This window comes from Scyliorhinus canicula, chromosome 21 (genome assembly GCF_902713615.1).
Source record: "Scyliorhinus canicula chromosome 21, sScyCan1.1, whole genome shotgun sequence".
Classification (NCBI taxonomy): Eukaryota; Metazoa; Chordata; class Chondrichthyes; order Carcharhiniformes; family Scyliorhinidae; genus Scyliorhinus; species Scyliorhinus canicula.
Genome location: NC_052166.1, coordinates 58,740,810 through 58,764,133, shown reverse-complemented (window position 1 = coordinate 58,764,133; position 23,324 = coordinate 58,740,810). Strand labels below are relative to the sequence as shown.

At 48.2% G+C, this 23,324-nt stretch overlaps 1 protein-coding gene across 1 annotated transcript in view; it reads right to left on the bottom strand.

Moving 5' to 3' along the window:
- The window catches only part of LOC119955579 (hemicentin-1-like), a 291,695-nt gene that overhangs the window by 201,132 nt on the left and 67,239 nt on the right, over window positions 1–23,324 (bottom strand). The window contains 8 exon segments of the mRNA XM_038781912.1: window positions 739–890; window positions 3,860–3,958; window positions 5,539–5,635; window positions 6,897–7,051; window positions 11,285–11,454; window positions 13,429–13,534; window positions 16,296–16,577; window positions 18,725–19,003. Coding sequence (XP_038637840.1) covers window positions 739–890; window positions 3,860–3,958; window positions 5,539–5,635; window positions 6,897–7,051; window positions 11,285–11,454; window positions 13,429–13,534; window positions 16,296–16,577; window positions 18,725–19,003 — 1,340 coding nt within the window.

Here is a 23,324-nt window from a genome sequence, read left to right as displayed (position 1 = left end):
TGGCCTATATCTGACCCACTCTTAACTGTCCTCTGAAATGTCCGAACAAGCCATTTGCATCGAGGGCAATTTGGGATGATCATTTAGGCCACCGACACTCCCATCCCAAGAGCAAATACTTTTTTAAACGATAAAAAGAGATCTCAATAACTATCAGCTGGAGGGGCAAAAGGTTTCGGGAAGGAGAAGACAGAGATTGAGACAAGCAGATGGAAACAGAGAACCAGATAGTAAGGTCTCCAGCCCCCTCATAGATCACCACTCACCTTGGGGGTGAGTCAGATTCTGAGGATATTAGAATTAGAATTAGAACAGTACAGCACAGAACAGGCCCTTCAGCCCTCGATGTTGTGCCGAGCAATGATCACCCTACTTAAACCCACGTAACCCGTATACCCGTAATCCAACAATCCCCCCATTAACCTTACACTACGGGCAATTTAGCATGGCCAATCCACCTAACCCGCACATCTTTGGACTGTGGGAGGAAACCGGAGCACCCGGAGGAAACCCACGCACACACGGGGAGGGCGTGCAGACTCCACACAGACAGTGACCCAGCCGGGATTCGAACCTGAGACCCTGGAGCTGTGAAGCATTGATGCTAACCACCATGCTACCGTGAGGCCCCTAATATATATATGTCTAATTCTTCAACATGCACATTAATGTACTCAAACTAGCTCAAAGGTATCGATAAAGAAAACTCGCAGGTTTATAAAAGCAAATTTCACTGACCTTCGACCCCTCCGTCACCTTGGACATAGGGATATTGTCTTTCAACCATGTTATTTTGGGGGTTGGGATTCCTGAAGCCTCGCACTGAAGTTCTATTGGCTGGTTCACAAGGACAGTAACCAGGGCCGGAGCGGTCGAGATCACTGGTGGGGCTACAAACAAAGGCTTTCGATCAGTGAGAATACCAGGAGCAGTCAGGGTCACCCACAATAAACAAAGGGGCAGAAGGAGGCCATTCGGCCCCTTGAGCCTGCTCCACCATTCAATTGGATCATGGCCGTTTATTTACTTGAACGCCATTTTCCCGCACTCTCCCTATAATCCTTGTCACCTTTAATATCTAGTAACCAATCAATCTCCTCCTGAACAGGGCACAGAATCCCAAACATTCACCACCCACTGATGAAAGAAATTTGTCTACCATTGGGATTCTTCGTTACCCCAGCTGCGTGTCTCCCAGCTGCACGCCGTTCGCTGGCGGCGGGATTCTATATTCCCGCCGCTTGCCAATGGGATTTCCCAGTGGAGCCACCCCATGCCAGCGGGAAACCCGGGGTCAGAGGTGCACTACCAGCAGGAACGGAATCCCAACCGTTGGAGAAGTCCAGCCTTCAGCTCAGTCCTAAATGTCCACCTCTTATTCCGAGACTGCACCTTGGGAGATATTTCCATGGACCCTTTCCCAAGAATGGGAACTAGGCACGTCCATCAATGTAAGTACCACACTTATCCTAATGCTATTACTGGGGGACGTATAACTACAACTGGAGCTTCAGATGGGGAACCAATACAGACACAATGTGATGTTAGTCTATTGAATAGTGTTGTTGTTGTCATTGCTTCTCTGGGGTACTGCGTACCGTTTTGGTCTCCATATTTAAGGAAGGATATACTTGTATTGGGGGCAGTACAGCGAAGGTTCACTAAACTGGTCCCTGGCATCAGGGGGTTGTTCCCCGATAGGAGGCTGAACAAATTGAAACTCTTATTTGCTGGAGTTTAGAAGAATGAGAGGAGGCCTCACTGAACCTTACGAGGTTCTGAAGGAACTTTGATCGGGTGGACGTTGAGAGATTGTTTCTGCTGTTGGGGATTCTAAAACACGGGGGCAGAGTCTTAACGTAAGGGGCTGAAAAGCGACTTCACTCAATAGTCAATCTTTGGCATTCTCTGGCCTACTGGCTTGTGGCTGCTCCATTGTTGAATACACCTGGGACTGGGATGGACAGATTTTGTTATCTTAGGGAATCAAGCGATATGGGGAATGGGCTGGGAAGTGGAATTGAAGGCAATAATCAGTCACGATAGTATGAATAGCCGAGCAGGCTGGACGGGGCCATGTGATCTACTCCCACTCCTATTCCTTCTATTCTTGTGTTCGCCAGTTGGACACCTGCAGATTACGGCCATTCTGGTCAGACCTCCTCCACATCTCCAACCAACGCTGCACCAAAATACTCCGCCAATGGAGCGTGAGTGCTGACCGAGGCGAACACTCCTTGGACTTGCCTTCCCTACTGTGAGAAAGAGCTTTCCCCCATGACAATATGGCTGCCATCGGCGTCTTATAGTATGGAGGAATCAGGCGCACTCCGCCACGTCCTGTCACTTAGCGCCATCGCACACTGGTGCTCCAGTGTCTTGGCCCATTATTATAAACAGTGAGATTATAACAGGATCCAGCTCACCGTAAACTCTTAAGGAATATCGCACTTCGGTGCTGCCAGCCACGTTGGTTGCCACGCAGCGATACCGCCCTCTATCAGACAGCTGGACGTTCTCTATCCTCAGAGTCCTTCCACTGTCCAACACACGGCGACCAGCCACACGCGTGAGCAGCTGGTTCTCCTTGAACCAAGTTAACACTGGATGACACAGTGACAAAGGTTAGTTAGCCACAGAAGAGGTAATCTTGCTGAAGGTGCACGCGTGTTCAATTTCTAAATATAGGATTTGAAAAGGCACTTGGGGCTTTCAGTATTTCAGCTGGCTGGAGGAAGCATGCGGAAAATATTGGCAAAAGTCCAGCAGAATCGGTGGGTAATTCGGGCAGCCCGGTAGCGCAGTGGTTAGCACTGCTGCCTCACGGCGCTGAGGACCCGGGTTCAGCTCCGGGGTCACTGTCCGTGTGGCGCTTGCACACTCTCCCCGTCTCTGCGTGGGTCTCACCCTCACCACCCAAAAAGGTGTGCAGGGTGGGTGAATTGGCCACGCTAAAATGTCCCTCAATTGGAAAAAAAAGAATGGGCTATTCTAAATTTATTTTTAAAACTGGAATTATGAGTTATGCCTTTTAAAAATAAAATTTCCGTTGGAAAATCACACCGGTGACAGGAATGAAAACAAACTAAATTTTATTTTTAAAAGGCATAACTCATAATTCCAGTTTTAAAAATAAATTTAGAATAGCCCATTCTTTTTTTTCCAATTAAGGGGCAATTTAGCGTGGCCAATCCACCTACCCCGCACATCTTTTTGGGATGTGGGAGTAAGCTGCTCCCTTGATGTATGCTTTGACAAAGGAAGCTCCAGACTATGAAATGAGTTCAACGTGTTTACTGAACTATTAACACAGTTCTTAAATGAGTTTGACTCTCTGCTAATCTAACTGTAGTAACTCAGTCTATCTTTACCAGCCTGCTCTAAGCCACGTGCTGGGTGTGCTGCTGCTGATCAACCCTGATGAGCAGACACGAGGAGAATGTGCAAACTCCACACGGACAATGACCTTGGGGCCAGGATCGAACGCGGGTCCTCGGCACCGTGAGGCAGCAATAACTCATCATTCCGAACAGCATAACACTGATTTCTTGCCGATATCTTGGGCGGGCTTCTCCGTTGTGCCGGCATCGCACCCACGCCTGCGGGTTTCCCGGCAGCGTGGGTTGGCCACAATGGGAAATACCATTGGCGGGTGGCAGGACCGGAGAATCCTGCTGCCGGTAAGGGCGCTCCGCCAGCAACACACGGCTGGCAGACCGGAAAATCCCACTCCTTAAATTCAGTTACTTTACCGAGGTTGAGCTATTGAAGTTAACAATGGCGTTTACCCGTCCCACACCAACGACGTACAGGAGGTCAATGCGGTTCCCCTGATCCCTTTGACAGATGTCACACTTACCAGGAGGCGGAATCCCAGAGGCAAGACACTCAAAGGATGCTGGGAAATTCACAGTTGCAGTTTTGTTTGTAGCTACCGACTTATCCATAACAGGAGGCTCTGAAACCCACAGACCAAACAGAATTTACATAATTTAAGTATAAACTCCCCACTGACACATTGTAAGATAAACACAAAGCAGCCATATTGAATTATTCACAGTAAGTACAATGGGCGGGATTTCCAAACCCCCCCCACCCCAGCTTCCTGCGACATGTATTGTGGCGTAGAGGTGATTTGCCATTGGCTGGTGGTAGGATCTCCCAGCTCCACAGTTGTCAACGGGGTTTCCCGTTGTTCATAACTCATGGGGAGGAGAGTGGGGGGGGGGGGGGGGTCCATTACCCCACCCCCACTACATCTGCCCCCCTCCCCCCACCCCCACCAACCCCGCAATGTATTTGAAGGCGGGGTGCTCATAAAACAATGCAGGGGCCCTCCCATCACCAACCGCCAACCGGCGTCCGATATTACAGCTCACCCATCCTGAGGCCCTATTAATGGCCACTCAAGAGCCTCATTTCACCTCCGCCTCTATTTTACCCGTGACAGTGGAAGGTCAAACAAGGCAGGCAGCCCAGCAGCTTACACCTTGTGGACTCCATCACCTCCTCATGCTTGAGGCTGCCTTAGTTCGGCAGTGGCCACTGCTCAGTCAGACAGGTCAGCAGCTCCCTCGGGCCGGAAACTCCCCTCCCCACTTCCTCCACCAGATCAGGGCAGAGGCATCATTGCAAATTAATTAAGGCTGTCCTCAGCATGATATCGGTGCGGGGCAGCCAGATTTCTGACGGGCAGGCCAACAACTGACTTTTCACTCAGGGTAGTACAGCGCCTCATACAATCCAGCTGAAAAGCACAGTTCTAAAGCGTGTAGAGGGACAGAGGGACCTAGGGGGTCATGTGCATCGATCTTTGAAGGTGGAGACTCCCTCGGGTGCCGTTTCGCCTGGTCCACATTTGAACGTCCTCCGGAACGGACCTCCTGGGGAGGCCAGTAGATACTGGGTAAGTAGGCCTTAAGTGCGGCTTGGCCCCGCCCACTGTGGGCGGATTGCTGATCCCGACGTCTCATGGGACTTGGGTAGATCCCAACGTCTCGTGGGACTTGGGTAGATCCCAACGTCTCGTGGGACTTGGGTAGATCCCAACGTCTCGTGGGACTTGGGTAGATCCCACGAGGCGTCGTGGCTGCTGGGAACCCAAAGGGAGGCTTCATCTGGCATCTACCGGCCACATTGCGCTCTGGTTGGTAGATCGCGCCCAATGACCTATTGCATATGAAGGCCGATAGGTCCTTCGTTCTTTTCCCTTGATATGTGAGCATAGCAATGGGGAACTCGCTAACAGAGCCGATGGGAAACTCCCAGCAAAACGCGCCACAAATCAAACTTAGAAACCTTTCTATTAAATCGCATGCAGAGAGATTGGTCTATGAGAATTCTAGACATTGCAAGGGGCTTGGTTAGCTGGAATCATAAGTCAAAGAAGTGGACTGATCCCTTTGGTGTTTAACCCCATGAGAGGGGATAATGGACATAATGTCAAGCCACAGGAAAGCTCTACATTTAATCATGGTTCTCTATATGGCGTGTTGCTTTGTAACTTATCCTCCCAACTTTGGGGCCAGCAACACTTACCATACACAGTCACTTTAACATCTTGCTGGGATTCGCCCGCTGCATTGGTAGCTACACAGGAATAGATGCCCCCATCTTCTGGAGTCACTCTCTCAATCTGTGAAGCCAAGCAGAAGATGAGTAGTTGGGAAAAACAGAAAGACATTCTGAAAGTCCATTTCATTCTCCTTTGTGTGGGCGTCACCGGCTGGACCAGCATTTATTGCCCTTGAAGTGAGTGGCTGGATCGGCCATTTCAGAGTCAACCATATCACTGTCGATCTGGAGTCACGGGTAAAGGTGGCAGATGTCCTTCCTTAAGAGGCGTAAGAGGAGATTCCCCAGATACGAGGGCAGTTTACAAGTCTTGAACAAAATAACTAAGATTTGTTACAATGGAAAGAGTTGCAGAGGGAACGAGCCTGTTGCCCTAACTTGGTCATAACACAGCCATGGTTGCAATTATTACAGTGAGGCTGGTCAACAGATTTACGATGATCCCCGGGCTTTCGGTTTTGGGTGTAAGACTCTTTCCCTGTGCCTGTTTAACACCTACAAACCACCCTGAATTGACTGCTAAGCCAGCGTCTTTGAACAACTGGAAGAAATAAACATTTGGCTGCCTTGCCGCAGATCACGGAGATCGATGTAGCTCGGTCATTGAACTGAGCTAAACAGTGTTGTGGACAGGGGCGTGTGAACTGAGGGACGTTGATGAATGTATAACAATCAGCTAAATAGCGGATCTTGTTCGATAGTAAGTGGAGGGGATATTTGCTTTTGAAAAGGGAATAAATAGCGGGACTGCCACACAGAGTTGGGAAGGAGGACTGGCTGACTGCGCTTCACACAGCTGCACAGACATGAGGAACTGAATGGGCCTCTTCCGTAAGATTCTCGGATCCTTCCGGAACCTTTATTTAAAGTCAAGTCGAACAGCAATGGGGGTGAATTCTCCACCTCCCCTGCCACGTGTTTCCCTGTCACAGGGCCAGCGCTGGCAACGGGATTCTCCATTCCCGCTGCTCCCATTAGGATTTTCAATTGCAGCCACCCCCCGCTGCCAGGAAACCAGTGGGTAGGAGTACGCTGCCGGCAGAACAGGGAATCCCGCCCACAGAGAATTCAACCCAATCACATTTTTAAAAAAATTTAGCGTTCCCAATTCTTTTGTTTTTCCAATTAAGGGGCAATTTAGCGTGACCAATCCACCCACTCTGCACATCTTTGGGTTGTGGGGGCGAAACCCACGCAGACACGGGGAGAATGTGCAAACTCCACACGGACAGTGACCCGGGGGCCGGGATCGAACCCGGGTCCTCAGCGCCGTGAGGCAGCAATGCGTCACCGTTCCGCCCAACCCCAATGACTTTAATTACCTTAAATCTCCCATTTCTTCCAGTCAGCGGATGTCTATCCTTCAGCCATGTGATCAATGGTGCTGGAATTCCAGTGACAGTGCACTCCAATATCACAGACTTCCCAACCACAACGGACAAACTCTGAACTCCTGTGATCCTCGCCACTGGGGGGACTAGCCACAAATAAATAAAAACTAAATTCAGACAACAATTCGGAGACTTATTGAACTGAGGGGAAGGATGGTGGGATTCGACAATTCATGGGCATTATTCAATGTGCACTTTCAAGAATTGGATAACATTGAACATTAGTTGAGGGGTGTCATGATATGCAACCATGCGGATAATGATATACAGACAGGCAGCTAATGAACACAGAGAACAGGACATGACCAATGAGCAGGCAGGACACTCAGGGGTGGTATCTCACTATAAAAGGCACGAGGCGCTCACACCCCGCCTCTTTCCACTGATGAACATCGACAGAGTGAGTCGGGGTGTATGTACAGTATCACACCTCCAGCACGTGGCTAAGAGCTAGTCTGGTTCAGTCAGACAGAGTAACCACACTGAGGTTAGCAGAGAGTCGAACTCATAGAGAACTGTGCTAACTGTGCTACTGGTTCAATAAATCAGATTGAACTAACTTCAAGGTTTGGAGTATCTTTTGGTCAAAGCTGCATCCAGTTGCAGCCTGTGTTATCCCAGAGTACATAACACATCAAGGGGGATGGGTGCGAGGGTTGGGGGGAGGGGGACTGTGTGTGTTAATGGTGACTATGGGTGATTCCTGATTCCTTTTAGGGATTTGTTTATGCGAACATAGGGGATAATGTTTGGGGTTTAGTGGGAGGATGGGATCGTTGTTATTGATATGGGGATTGACATATTTGCTACTGATTATTGTTTATTGTTGGTGGGTGTAAATTTGGGAAAAATGTGAAAAAGAAGAATAAAAATAATTTTTTTAAAAAACAATTCAGTGACTTACGAAGGATGTGGCGCAGGAATATTGGATCCGGGGGAGCGTGTTAAAGCACCAACTAGCAGAATGATGGAAGGCATTGAGGGGTGGGAGATAGTTCAGGTTCAAGCGAAGCATGTTCCTTTAAAAAGAAAAATACATAGCACCGAAAGCTAATGCTGGATGACAAAGGAAATAAAAGTTTAATTAAACAGAAATAGGAGGCTTGTGCCAAACGGCAGGAGCAAGATACAATTAATAAGCAGGCAGACTGCAGAAAATATAGAAGGCAATTAATGAAAGTTAATGTGTGAGGCAAGGAGAGGTTACAACATTAGCAGGTAGAATTAAATTGGTCCCCAAAACATTTGACAAAGAAAATGTAAATGGTTAGCTCAGGAAAAGTCGAGCCTATAAAGAAAATCGTCACAAAGGATGCAGATGTTGTGAAGGGTGTCAGAATCTGGAGTGCTGGTTAAGTTGGCGGGAGTGTTTCCATAAATAATTTTAAAAGGGAGATGGACAACCTAGAGTGGCGCACACCCATGTGGGTGATGCACAATCAATGGACACGAAACGTAGGTGAAGTCCGAAACAAAAGGCTTTAATCAGCAAGAAGTGAGCCCGGCAGCAGACGTACAGAAATGGCCTGGCTGCTGGGGAACACGGGTTCTTATACCCCGCCTCATAGGTGGAGCTACTTCCCTCTTAGCCAATATGAATGCGGAGAACACAATATCTGGGCCAATGGGCAGCGAGCCCTCTGCACCAATGGCAGCTCACACTCCCAGGTACCGTAATACCCCTAGTCATACTACCACAGGGGGATTGTAAAATGAAGCACCACTGCCCTCGCAAAGGGCCAGCGCAGGGTCGACAGGACAAATGGCCTCTTCCTGTGCTGTGAATTCCGATGTTTCCAGGATAGTTGAGATAGTTGATTAATGCCGATTGTCAGGACATCTCATATCGCGGAAGGCAAAGTGTAGAAATGTGGTTGTTACAGGAGATTCCATAGATGAAGATATAGATAGGCAGCATCATGGAGAATCTTATCACGAGAGCCAGGGGAACAGCTCATCACAGTGAAGGTTCAGAATATTCTGCATGGGAAGGGGGGGTGTGAGCCAGGAGTTGCGGTATTAACGATGTAGAGAGGGCAGGTATTGATGATCGGCAGTGAGAATCTCAGGAGCCAGTGTCAGCAACATGATATGGGAGGAGGGGCAACATTTTCTCTGTGGTGTCATTTTGATCTATCTGAGGGCTAAGTCCAGGTTCAAATTGTGCATTTCGTTATTTACCCAGCATCAAGCCAAACCAGCTGGCTGGGAACCAGCTGAGATTTATATGTAAGTAATGATTCATTGCAAAGTTATTTGGGCTATTGACATCCTAAGTACAGTGACTGCTGATGCTCCAGGAGGGTGATTCCGCAACCACACACCTATTCTGCGATCCCATTGAATGGCGGAGCAGACTCAATGGGCCGAATGGCCTACTTCTGTACCTAGGCCTTAAGGTCCTATGAGAGTCTCCACTAAACCTCCCCCCTCCCCGAGATTTGTGACATTGCCAGACGCTAGGTGCATAAAAAATAATTCCCAATTCATTGGGAAGGAGAGCATGACTTGAAGAACAGGCTTTGACTCCAGATACAGGAGCGAGTGTAACGATAATATTAAAGACCAAAGAACAATACAGCACAGGAACAGGCCCTTCGGCCCTCCAAGCCTGTACTTGCCATGATACCAAAGCCCTCAGCTCTTCCTCAGTGCCGTATCCTTCTATATCCATCCTATCCATGTAATTGTCAAGATGCCTTTTGAATGCCATTAATGTATCTGCTTCCAAGACCTCGCCTGGCAACACATTCTAGGCACTCACTACCCTCTGTGTAAAAACCTGGCCTCGCATATCTCCTCTAAACTTTGCCCCATGGACCTTAAATCTATGCCCCCTGGTGACTGACTCCCCCACCCTGGGAAAGAGTGCCTGCCCATCCACTCTATCCATGCCCCTCATAATCTTGTAGACCTCAATCAGGTCACCCCTCAACCTCCGTCATTCTAATGAAAATGGTCCGGGTCTATTCAGCCTCTCCACATAGCTAACACTCTCCAAACCAGGCAACGTCCTGGTAAACCTCCTCTGCACCCTCTCCAAAGCCTCTACATCTTTCAGGTAGCATGGCGACCAGAATTATGCGCAATATTCTAAGCGCGGCCTTGCCAAGCTTCTATACAACTGTAACATGACTTGCCAGTTTTTATACTCGATGCCCCGTCCAATGAAGGCAAGCATTCCATATGCTTTTATGGCTACCTTGTCAACTTGTGTTGCCACTTTCAAAGATCTGTGGACCTGCACGCCCAGATCTCTCTGAATTTCTATATTCTCTAAAGCTTTGCTTTATTTAGCTTTTGGGATGAGGGGAAGGAAAAAAATCCAAGCATTTTTAGGTCAGGAACTCAGAGAGACAGAGTTCTCGATTACTTGTAGTTTGTGATTTGGGATCAGGATGGGCTTGGAGGTGTGTGGTGGCCTTTCCTTTGTTTGCTTCTTCACATGTTTGGGTTTTATGTATTGTCATGTGAGAGTACCTTTAAGAAATGGGTGTTTAAGCAATGTACCTTTACGAAGTGGAGCAGTTCATATTACTGAAGTGATGTCAGAGGGTGGGGGGAGCTGAGCTCACTTCTGCTTTTAGTTTCAGTGTGAGAGACAGCAGCTGAAAAGTGCCTGACTGGTTTGCTGTGAGCTGTTTGAAAGGAGTAAGCCAGTTTTGAGAAAAAGAGCTTGGGTGTGTCTGTGTTTGCAGTGAGCTGGATCTGCTGTGATCTCTGCCATGAAAGACTGTCTCTGAATCACTTGGGTGTTTTAAACTCATAATCGTAATGTCTTTAACCTGATGTGTTTCTGTTGTGAAAGATGAAGTCTTTTGGAGGTTTGAGGGATTATTTAGTGTTGGATTATTTTCGGGGTTACCTTTGAAGTAAGGGGTGTTAAGTGATCGAATGTTTATTTAAAAGGTTAAGTTGAATTCATGGAATAAACATTGTTTTGTGTTTAAAACCCCACGTGTCCATAATTGTAATACCACACCTGGAGAACAAGCCGTGTGCTTCAAAAGCAACAATCCATTAAAGGGAGAGGTTGGTTGAACTCCATGATACATTTTGGGGTTCTGAAAACACCGCTCCCATAACAGTATCTTGTGAACAGTTATAAAATGTCACCTTGATCAAAGAGGTGTTAAAATTAATGGCGTGGGATTGTTTAATCAAATCTGCAAAGTAATTCCAGAGCACTGCACTGCGCATCCTGGAATGTTATTCTGCTGACGTGAGTAACCAGCTTTGATCGTAACACGCGCAAAACCTGAATACCCCCGGCAATGGAATTGTCACTAAATCGGCATGGCTTTGAAGAAGTGTTGTACCATGAACGGTGACATCGAATTCCCCTCTCCTTTCCCCGGCTTCGTTTCCAGCCACACAGACGTAACGACCGATATCCACCAACGTCAAACGGGCAATAGAAAGTTTGCTGCGGTCAGCTGACAGCCGGGCTCCGTCGAGCTCAGTGAGTGGAACGTTGTTCCTCAGCCACCTATTGGCCAGGGGATATGGAACAAAGCTTCGTTAGGTTACAATAGGACATTGCTGAATGCTCAGTAAAATATTAATTTGATTTGGAAGTCGTCCGAGGCCAGGTCAGCTCACACACCAGGAATGATAGCCAGTGAGACATAGTCATGTGAATTGGTAAGCAATGTTACATATCACATAGAACATACAGTGCAGAAGGAGGCCATTCGGCCCATCGGGTCTGCACCAACCCACTTAAGCCCTCACTTCCACCCTATCCCCGTAACCCAATAACCCCTCTTAATCTTTTTTTTGGACACTAAGGGCAATTTATCTTGGCCAATCCACCTAACTTGCACATCTTTGGACTGTGGGAGGAAACCGGAGCACCCGGAGGAAACTCACGCACACACGGGGAGAACGTGCAGACTCTGCACAGACAGTGTCCCAGCGGGGAATCGAACCTGGGACCCTGGCGCTGTGAAGCCACAGTGCTAGCCACTTGTGCTACCCTGCTGCCCATTTACTAGTATTGTAGTGTACACTAGTAAAAAACAGTGTTACATATATACTGTTAATTGTATATTAATTATGTTCAATTGTATGCAGGTGGCTGGGGATTCACTTGTACCCCTATAAATAGACACAGGCTGAAACTGTGGTTGCTGCGTTAGGAGGTGCATGCTAATAATGTGTAAATCTGCAAATAAATGTACACTGATGTATCTAAAGAATGGCTTCAGTTCCATCCTTCACCAACTGGTTTTCTGGAGGATAACATTGTTGTATAGGTAACACATAGATATTGGTAAATAATGGCACACGGTGACACACGGACAGCAGATTTGGACAGTAAAATATCATATCAAACATCTGAACCTAATGTGAGTCATTACCTGACCGTGTTTATCTGCCTACATGACTGCTGATGGAAGAATGGGGTCATAGAACATAGAACAGTACAGCACAGAACAGGCCCTTCGGCCCTCGATGTTGTGCCGAGCCATGATCACCCTACTCAAACCCACGTATCCACCCGATACCCGTAACCCAACAACACCCCCCCCCCCCTTAACCTTACTTTTATTAGGACACTACGGGCAATTTAGCATGGCCAATCCACCTCACCCGCACATCTTTGGACTGTGGGAGGAAACCGGAGCACCCGGAGGAAACCCACGCACACAGGGGGAGGACGTGCAGACTCCACACAGACAGTGACCCAGCCGGGAATCGAACCTGGGACCCTGGAGCTGTGAAGCATTTATGCTAATCACCATGCTACCCTGCTGCCCCGGGTCATCTACTGTCTCAAGAGGAAAGGACACTAATTGAGAAAGAGAGAGAAAGAGAGAGACAGGGAGAAAGTGAGAAAGAGCGAGAGAATGAGAGAGAGAAAGAGAGAGAAAGAAAGAGAGAAAAAGAGAGAGAAAAAGAGAGAGAAAGAGAGAGAGAAAGAGAGAGAAAGAGAGAGAAAGAGAGAGACAGAGAGAGAAAGCGAGAGAAAGAGCGAGAGAAAGAGAGAGAGAGAATGAGAGAGAAAGAGAGAGAAAGAAAGAGAGAAAAAGAGAGAGAAAGAGAAAGAGAGACAGAGAGAGAGAAAGAGAGAAAGAGAGAGAGAGAGGTAAAAAGATAGAGAGAGAGAGAAAGAGAGAGACAGGGAGAGAAAGCGAGAGAAAGAGGGAGAGAAAGAGAGAGAGAATAAGAGAGAACGAGAGAGAAAGAAAGAGAGAGAAAGAGAGAGAAAGAGAAAGAGAGAGACAGAGAGAGAAAGAGATGGAAAGAGAGAGAGAGGGAGAAAGATAGAGAGAGAAAGAGAGAGAATGAGAAAGAGAAAGAGTGAGAGAGAGAAAGAGAGAGAAAAATAAATAAATAAATAAAGTCAGACAGAGCAACCTTGCAGCATGTATGTCGAACCTGTGCCAGGCTGGCACAACATGGTTACCGTAAACCAACATGTTATTAAATTGAGCAACAAGCGAGAGTGGAAACTCACGTTATGTTTGGTGGTGGGTGGCCGGTTACCTGACATGTCAGTTCCAGGGGATTATCCACAGTCACAGTCACATGAGAAGATTCTCCAGTCAGCAGCTGCGGAGGGACTGTTGGTGTAAATAACAGCCGTGTTTTAATGGCGTTTCTTTATAAACTATCTCTCTAAATCCGACTAATCTTTCTGTTCATCGTGTACAGTGCATCCAAATAAGTCACTTTATCATCACATTATCTAAACCAAATGCCTTAGAGCATCAGATATAGGAACAGAATTAGGCCATTTGGCCCATCGAGTCTGCTGTGCCATTCAATCATAGCTGATATTTTTCTCATCCCCCTGCCTTCTCCCCAAAACCCATTATTGATTCAGAACCTATCTATCTCTGTCTCAAAGACACTCAGTGACTTGGCCTCCACAGCCTTCTGCGGCAAAGAGTTCCACTGATTTACCACCCTCTGGCTGAAGAAATTCCTCCTCATCTCTGTTTTAAAGGATTTAGAGGTCTCTCCTACTAGTGGAAACATCCTCTCTACGTCCACCCTACCCAGGCCTCTCAGTATCCTGTAAGTTTCAATAAGATCACCCCTCACCTTTCAAAGCTTCATTGAGTACACACCCAGAGCCCTGAGCCGCTCCTCATATGACAAGTCCTTCATTCATAATAATAATCTTTATTGTCACAAGTAGGCTTACATTAACACTGCAATGAGGTTACTGTGAAAATCCCCTCGTCGCCACATTCCGGCGCCTGTTCGGGTAAACTGAGGGGGAATTCAGAATTCCAATTCACCTAACAAGCACGTCTTTTGGGACTTATGGGAGGAAACCGGAGCACCACACCGATTCAACGCCTTCTGACCCTATATCGCTTTTTGCTTTCAATTTAAAGTTATTCCTTACTAACAATGCAACCCCACCCCCTTTCCCCACCTGCCTGTCCATTCCATAGGACACATGCCCTTGGATATTTAGATCCCAGCCCTGATCCCCTTGCAGCCACGTCTCTGTGATGCCCAAAACATCATACCCGCCAATTTCAATGTGTGCTACAAGCTCATTTACCTTTGTATACTGCGCACATTTAGGTCCCATCAGAGCAGCTCCCTCCTTCCCCTGAAGCAGGTTTTGGGATGTACATGAAAGCAACTGGGGCGAAATTCCCCGACCCTGCCGCCGAAAATCCGGCCCCCGCCGTGGCAGAGATTCTCCGCCACCCGGGAAGGGGCAGGGGCAGGAATCTCGCCACTCCGATCGGCGAGGCCCCTGCGGTGATTCTCCGGCCCGGATGGGCCAAAGTCCCGCCGCTGGGAGGCCTCTCCCGCCGCCAAGGTTTGAACCACCTCTGTAACGGCGGGATCAGCGGCGCGAGCAGGCCCCGGGGTCCTGGGGGGGGGGGGGGGGGGCGGGGAGGCAATCGAACCCCGGGGAGTGCCCACACGGTGGCCTGGCCCGCGATCGGGGCCCCCCGCTCAGACTCCGGGCCAGTGCCCTGGGTGCACTCTTTCTCTTCTGCGGCTGCCACGGCCTCCGCCATGGCGGAAGCGGAAGAGAACCCCACATCGCGCTGACATCACTGCCGGCGCATGCGCCGACCGGCGAAAGCCTTTCGGCCAGCCCCGCTGCCGGGGGCGCCGGTTTTTTGCGCCAGTCCTCTGGTGCCAACCGCTCCGGCGCGGGGCTGGCCCCCAAAGGTGGGGAGAATTCCACACCTTTGGGGAGGCCCGACCCCCGAGTGGTTTGCGCCACTCCCCTACTCCAGGACCCTCCGTCACGCTGGGTAGGGGAGAATCCCGCCCAGGGTGTGAGCTGCACTCTGTCTAACCCCATGAGTAAAAGTGGGAACTCACTAAAGGCATCTTTTCTCTCGAAACCTATAAAAGCAGCCGCATTATCAGAATTACTACTTCCAAAGAGCTATATGATCATATTGAATTGTGCAGCAGGCTCAAGGGGGCCAAATGCTTGTATTATTATGCAGCACAGTAGCATTGTGGATCGCACAATTGCTTCACAGCTCCAGGGTCCCAGGTTCGATTCCCGGCTTGGGTCACTGTCTGTGCAGAGTCTGCACATCCTCCCCGTGTGTGCGTGGGTTTCCTCCGGGTGCTCCGGTTTCCTCCCACCATCCAAAGATGTGCAGGTTAGGTGGATTGGCCATGATAAATTGCCCTTAGTGTCCAAAATTGCCCTTAGTGTTGGGTGGGGTTACTGGGGTTATGGGGATAGGGTGGAGGTGTTGACCTTGGGTTGGGTGCTTTTTCCAAGAGCCGGTGCAGACTCGATGGGCCGAATGGCCTCCTTCGGCAATGTAAATTCTATGAATTCTATGAATAGTGTAGCACAGAAATAGGCCATTCGGCCCGAACTGTACACACTGCCATTTATGTTACACTGGAGCCTCCTCCCATCCTTCCTCATCTAACTCCATCAACATAACCCTTAATGGTTCTCCCTCATATCCTCAAATCCTACAGCCATCCACCTGGGCACTTCCTATAATTGTTCATGGGATGTGGGCATCGCTGGCGAGGCCAGCATTTATTTCCCAACCTTAATTGCCATGGAGAAGGTGGTGGTGAGCCGCCTTCTTTACCTGCTGCAGTCCATGTGGTAAAGGTACTCCCTACAGGGAGAGAGTGCCAGGATTTCGACCCAGTGACAGTGAAGGTACAATGATAATAATTTCAAGTCATGATGGCGTGTGGCTTGGAGGGGAAGTTACAGGTGTTCCCATGTATCTACTGTCCTGATCCTTCTAATCTGAACCTACATCCCACAGGAGACAGGAAACCCGTTGCATCTACTGGTCTCTAAAGCGTACCGATCATTTCCTTGAGGCCCTGAAGATGAAAACAGAGATGACCTACCTAAGATGTCCACAGTGTATTGAAGCTGCTGTTCTCCTGAAGCACTGGTAGCCACACAAACATAGTCTCCAGCATCACTCTCTCCAACCTTCTCAATCTTAAGAGTTTTTCCCTCAGCCATGAACTGAATTCTGTCACTGCTCGTCAACCGGATGCCATCTTTGAGCCAAGAGAGGACAGGAGGGGGGTAACCACTTGAGGAACACCTTAACGACAAGGAATGACCAACCACTGCTTTTGTCTTCAGTGGCTGGCCCGAGCTACCTTCAATACTGGGAGGAACTAAAGAGGGCAAAAGAAAAGAGACGATGTTAACACACGGCCGCGATTGTTACTCCGACATCAGTGAGAGCAGCGAAAACACAATAGGGTAATGGTAATGTTGCCGTGTGACAGTCTGTCGGCATTGTGCGGGAGGTGCCAAGTTGTACCCGCGATGCTCCCTGTTCATGTGTGAGCTTTTTGTCTCTGGGTCTATATTTAATGGAGCAGGGTCACTTTTGTTTGGTGTGCCTGGCTGTTAGAGAGTGTATGGATATGAGCCTGACTGCTTACACTGTTTAACTTTCAGCACATTTTCTCCAGAGAGGCTGGAATGAATCTTCACTGCAACGATTACAGATGGAAAACAGAGACAGCCAAACGCATTACTAATATTTGGAAATGAGCAGCCAAACTCTAACTTTGACTGTTTGACGTACCCGTGGCTGATGAGTTACTGTCAACTTCAACTTAAGTTGACGAAGCAATCCATTAACTCGACCGGGCCTTTGTCTGATGTCAAACAACGAGCTAAAACGCACTGGGGAACTACTGAAAACCAATGCAGTGGGCTTTCCCTGAGCTGGGATATTGGTGCTACCAGACATTCAGTATGGCCTGAGTTTGGGCAGTGAGCTCTGGCAGACTAAGTGACTGTGGTTGGTGGCTGAGGGAGGGAGGGAGAACACCTGTCCTCAGCTGCCATCTGCAGAGAATAATCAGGAGTGGGAATCCTGGGACCATTTTTCCTGTTCCAGGCCCCACCCCCTGCAAAGGCAGCAAATTCAGCCGAGTTTGAGGATGGAAGCTGGAATGACCCTTCTGTTACAGGCCCACCGTACCAAGGCCAATTCATTCATCCACCAGCCATTGCTCGGGTGAACTGCTCCCCTCGCGGGTTCAACAATGAAAACCATGTGGAACAATCCATTGAAGAGGGGGTGGCCACATAGAGGAGGCAGCGAAATCGCAAATTAATTGAATTTTAAACAGGCGGCAGACAATGTACCAGTCATCACACCACCACAATGACAACATAACTTTAGCTCTCAACCTGCCAGATATCCTAGGTTTGTGTTGAATGTGCTCTCCATAATCTTGAACCAATGTTTCCTGCCCTGTTATATTGCCTATGCTATTAATAATTTTAGTTCAATGGGCTACGGCCTACGAATGCTGCAGAGCCCGGCCTATCTGGCCATTCCTCAGACCTCCTGTTTGTCATTTTGGTTGTAGGTCTATGGATTATGTTCTGTAACATAAGCAGTCCACTGACTGACATTTCCCATCATTTTATATCACGATTTCTTGGGAGGCGTTTTAATTGAAACAATGAATAGACAATAAGTTTCCACTAATTCCAGGGATATTCAGCTGGCACTGACTAAAACAATTATTTATAAAATTAGCTGCTGCTTAGTGAGGCTGATCAATGGGGAAGGTGTCAGCCATGTAGGTGTCCAATGCTCAAACTGAAGTATTAAAAACAAAAGGAATGCTAGCTGAGTGACGTTTTCACAGGGGTCAACAGGTGAAAAATAAGCATGGATTTGGCAAGATCTTGTTTGGGCCAATGAGCAAAAATCCAGCGTTGTGGAGAAGCTGGATTCTGCATTACACACTCATGTTGAATGAGTTTCTACACTAGGATGTTGCCTGGTATGGAGGGAAAATCTTATGAGGAAAGGCTGATGGACTTGAGGTTGTTTTCGTTAGAGAGAAGAAGGTTAAGAGGTGACTTAATAGAGACATACAAAATGATCAGAGGGTTAGATAGGGTGGACAGCGAGAGCCTTCTCCCGCGGATGGAGGTGGCTAGCACGAGGGGACATAGCCTTAAATTGAGGGGTAATAGATATAGGACAGAGGTCAGAGGTGGGTTTTTTACGCAAAGAGTGGTGAGGCCGTGGAATGCCCTACCTGCAACAGTAGTGAATACGCCAACATTGAGGGCATTTAAAAATTTATTGGATAAGCATATGGATGATAAGGGCATAGTGTAGGTTAGATGGCCTTTAGATTTTTTCCATGTCGGTGCAACATCGAGGGCCGAAGGGCCTGTACTGCGCTGTATCGTTCTATGTTCTATGAGTGGGGCCTTTCAAAACCCGCTCTATAATTACTCACCACCAGAGCCCTGTTGCACCCCGGTGAGGCTGGGAGCTTACCATAAACCTGCACTTTGTACGACTTTTCCACTGTCCCTGCAATGTTCCGTGCGCGGCATGTGTACCATCCGGCATCGGACGCCTGCACCTTCTTCACCCGCAGAAACTGTCCTCTGTCAACGTACGTCATTTTGGAGCTGGACACAATTGGACGTCCATCCTTCAGCCATGTGATCCCTGGGGCAGGAATTCCATGCACATCGCACTGTAGGCTGGCGTGGCTGTTCAACTGGACCGTCACCTCTTTGGTATCGTTGGCTCCGCGGATTGTGGGAGGAACTAGGGGGTTAAAGAAGAACAATTTGCAATTGAATGGCGGCCTCAGTATAGCCCGTAGCCAATGATGTACTCCTAGAACATAGAACATAGAACAGTACAGCACAGAACAGGCCCTTCGGCCCTCGATGTTGTGCCGAACAATGATCACCCTACTCAAACCCACATATCCACCCTATACCCGTAACCCAACAACCCCCCCCTTAACCTTACTTTTTAGGACTCTACGGGCAATTTAGCATGGCCAATCCACCTAACCCGCACATCTTTGCACTGTGGGAGGAAACCGGAGCACCCGGAGGAAACCCACGCACACACGGGGAGGACGTGCAGACTCCGCACAGACAGTGATCCAGCCGGGAATCGAACCTGGGACCCTGAAGCTGTGAAGCATTTATGCTAACCACCATGCTACCGTGCTGCCCCTGAAGTGCATTCACTGTTGTTAAATTAGGAATCCCAATTACACAGAGAACATTTAGTCTGAATCTTTTCTAAGAACATTCCACATTTGTCATGTTTTCATGAAAATATTCAGACATTGAGTTTTTAATATTGCTGTGTTACGGTTACAATCAATCTCGAATCACAATACTTCTAAATTATCAGGGATTGACTCTGAAATGAAGACGCAGCCCACTGAATTCTTGCTATCATTGCAGAGTCCTTTGTGCAAGCATTAATGCAATTCCACAATATCATGTATTGTAATATGATTGTCACTTTGCTGTGATTAAATAGGAACAGCTTTTCCTGTTAGCTTGTATGTTTTAGGTCAATTTCAATTCTCTTAGTGGTGTCTGTTCCCATAGCTAGTAATTCCCAGAATTCCCGCTAGTCTGTCACCAGGGGCTGATAGCTTGAGGGGAGCCACCCCATATCAGGGTGTGGCTGTCCAGGAATCTCTCCCGCTCCTACCGCCAGCCATTGGCCTGTTGGAAGGATTTGCAGGTTGATACACTAACCCTGTTTGACCGTGTTATGAACGCACCTCTCTCAGCCCATCAAGACCTGGAGTGGGACTTGAACCCAAAGCTTCTTTTCTCAGAGGCAGGGATGCTGCCCACTGCACCACAGGTCCTCCTAGATTTTAAGTAGGTCCAATAAATTCTATTTACAGGAACAAGGAGTTATCCAGGTGCGTTGCTAGAGGAATCCAACTGGTCTGGTGGCAATACTGACTAACAGAGGCAACAGGCTAGAACTTGAAGCCTCTTCAACGAGACTTCCCACTGCAGCCTCTCAGGAGCATCTCTTTGATCAGAAATTAGGTGAGTCAGAAAGGTTTGGTGCTCAAAGCAGTTTAAATCAAATGTTAATCCATAGAGATAGACAGACAATAGCATGCACATAAATAATTCTTCCCCTCGCCTAAACACCTAAATGGTGATTGGAGGAAGTGAGTAATATCTACTCAGTAAAGTGTCACCTCACCAAGTGTGTGCGGGCTGACTTCAAATGTCTGGCTGCAGCAGTAAAGAATTTCCTCGGCATCAATCACCCCACGACTGTGAACCAATTTAACAATGTGGGTCATTGTATTTGCAGACTTGTGAACAGCTGTTTTGTCTGAGGATCCCTCCAGTTATCAAGGTATGCAAGAAAATCATTAAAATAAAATGTATTTTAAAAACATTCGTGGGTTGATTCTATATGTGTTGCAAAATGTTACATGCATCTTGCGTGGCTGTGTTCCCGTGCTTCTCGGCATTATTCTGCCTGTAAATGCATGTGACACTTTTAACCTGCAGACATTGGCAGCACGGTAGCACAAGTGGATAGCACTGTGGCTTCACAGCGCCAGGGTCCCAGGTTCAATTCCCCCCTGGGTCCCTGTCTGTGCGGAGTCTGCACCTTCTCCCCGTGTGTGCGTGGGTTTCCTCCGGGTGCTCCGGTTTCCTCCCACAGTCCAAAGATATGCAGGTTAGGTGGATTGGCCATGCTAAATTGCCCTTAGTGACCAAAAAAAGGTTAGGAGGGGTTTTTGAGTTACGGGGATAGGGTGGAAGTGAGGGCTTAAATGGGTCAGTACAGACTCGATGGGCCAAATGGCCTCCTTCTGCACTGTCTGTTCTATGTTCTATTAAACTATCGGTGTGATGGCTTTTGACTATTGAAGTAGAATGCTGTGGGTGTTTACAAAGTCTCCAGAGGTGGATATCACAATTATAGATGATTGTTAAGCCAGGCAAACACAGCATGTTCCAGTTTATAAGAAACATGGTGTGCTTAAGGAAATTACATTTGTCCACAGCACAAAGGGTGGGGGTTCGCACGAACTGTAACAGATGTCATTTTAGCATTTCTCAGAGTCGTGAGATGGGATCCTGTTATGCTCATTGTCATAGAAATCAGAGGAATGTATCATCCCAGGAGGAGGTCATTTAGCCCCTCGAGATTTTCGGCCATCCAATGGGTTCATGGGTTGTTCTCTGATCTCACTCCACATACCCACTTTTGCCCCATAATCCCTTAATACCTTTGGGCAACTAAAATCTACCTCGGTATTAATATAGCATCAACTGTCATTCGCGGAAGAGTGTTCCAAACTTTTTTTTGTCGTGTGGGTGCAGAAGTGATTGCTAACTGCAACCCTGAGGGCCTGGCTCTGAAGATGTTTGGGTTTCTAGGACTCGAGCCCATTGTCTAAAGATTATGGCCAGACCTTTCAGGATTATGCTTCACAGTCATGCCATCGATGATTGACCAGATTGTGCACACGGTCTGTCTGAGCCTACGTATGAAAAATAACCATTGGTACACATTACCAAGTGGCAGCCAGCAATTGTCAAACTCTACCCCAGCCACATGGGGACAGAGGTTGTGGGAGCACCAAGTGGCAGTAACGAAGGTAGATTCAAAACCAGCATCCCCCTCCCCTCCCCCCGCCCTTCGGGGCTGGTTTAGCACACTGGGCTAAATAGCTGGCTTTTAAGGCAGACCAGCAGCATGGCTCAATTCGCGTACCAGCCTCCCCGAACAGGCGCCGGAATGTGGTGACTAGGGGATTTCACAGTAACTTCATTGAAGCCTACTCGTGACAATAAGCAATTTAAATTTAATTTTAATTTAGATTTGGGGGGGACGGTGGGGGGGGGGGGGGGGCAGTAGGGCTCGGGCCACAGAGCTACTTTCTCCCCCTTGTCCAATCCCCCAATAGGATGCAGGCTGGAGCTTTCAACTTTGGGTCGATGTAATGGTTGCCCGATTTGCTACCGCCTGCTTCATGCCCCTGTCCAAGTGGAACCTTCTACCTCGTTTTCCAGGTTCGCAAGTAGAAACATGCCGGCTGGGACCTGCTCCGTCTCTCAGGAGAAAAGAGCGAGAAAAGATTTCAAGGGGAGAATTAAACCTGGTGGGCCCCGAGTTCCTTTTGACCATAAGTGGAGCTGGACTAGACTGCGCACCTACTCTCTCAGGCACACAGCTGTTAGGGCAGGTGGGATTGGGGCAGCATCCAAAAATGAAGTTGATGTTATCCGGTAAATAATGCCAAATATCAATGTTCAAAAGCTAATCTTTCATCTGTCAGTCTGGCTGAAAACTCCCCAGGCCCACTCAACAAAAACAGACGAGCTTTAACCGTGTCGAAGAATTGAATCCCCAGTCCAAATCCAGCCCACTCAAAGCTGCCTCCTGTCTGATGACTCAATGATGTGAAATGAGCTGCTGACTGCTCCAGTAAGTCCCCAATGGACATGAAGTCACAGCCCCAAACTCAATACTCAGGCAGATTATGGTGCCAGAAACATGAGAGAGCTGGAAGCACTGGAATTGGGCACTGGGGCGTGCTATAGAGTTTGCAGCACTCTCTGATTCTTCCTCCAGTTCTGCTCCCTCACTGTAAGCTTTTCCTTCACATCCACAACGACGAATGTAAAAGTGTATTGACTGCATTAGTTTCTCTGTACAGATATACAGGGGAACGCTGCTCCAAGGTTTTGCTTAGGCTCTGCTCCGCATTCTTCGTTGTCTTAAGGTGGCGATGGTGGGTTCAAGGGGAAGACTTCCGACCACCTTTTTTGGGCAAATAGGCATGGATAAGCGCAGCCTGGGCAGCTGCACGAGCAATTGTGACTATCTGCCATTTCTCCCTGTTACATCACATCAATCTGCATTGTCTCTCACTTCTCTCTCCTCCCTTCCCCCCTTTAGTCTCCTCCATCCCACTTTATTTCTGCTGTGTCATGCTGCCCCCTGTTCGCTAGATCTCTCCAGCTGTCTGTTTCCTACGCAATTGCGCAATGCCAACGTCACTGGACAAGTAATCCAGGAACCCAAGGTCATGCTCTTGGGGATCTGGGTTCAAATCCCAGTATGGCAG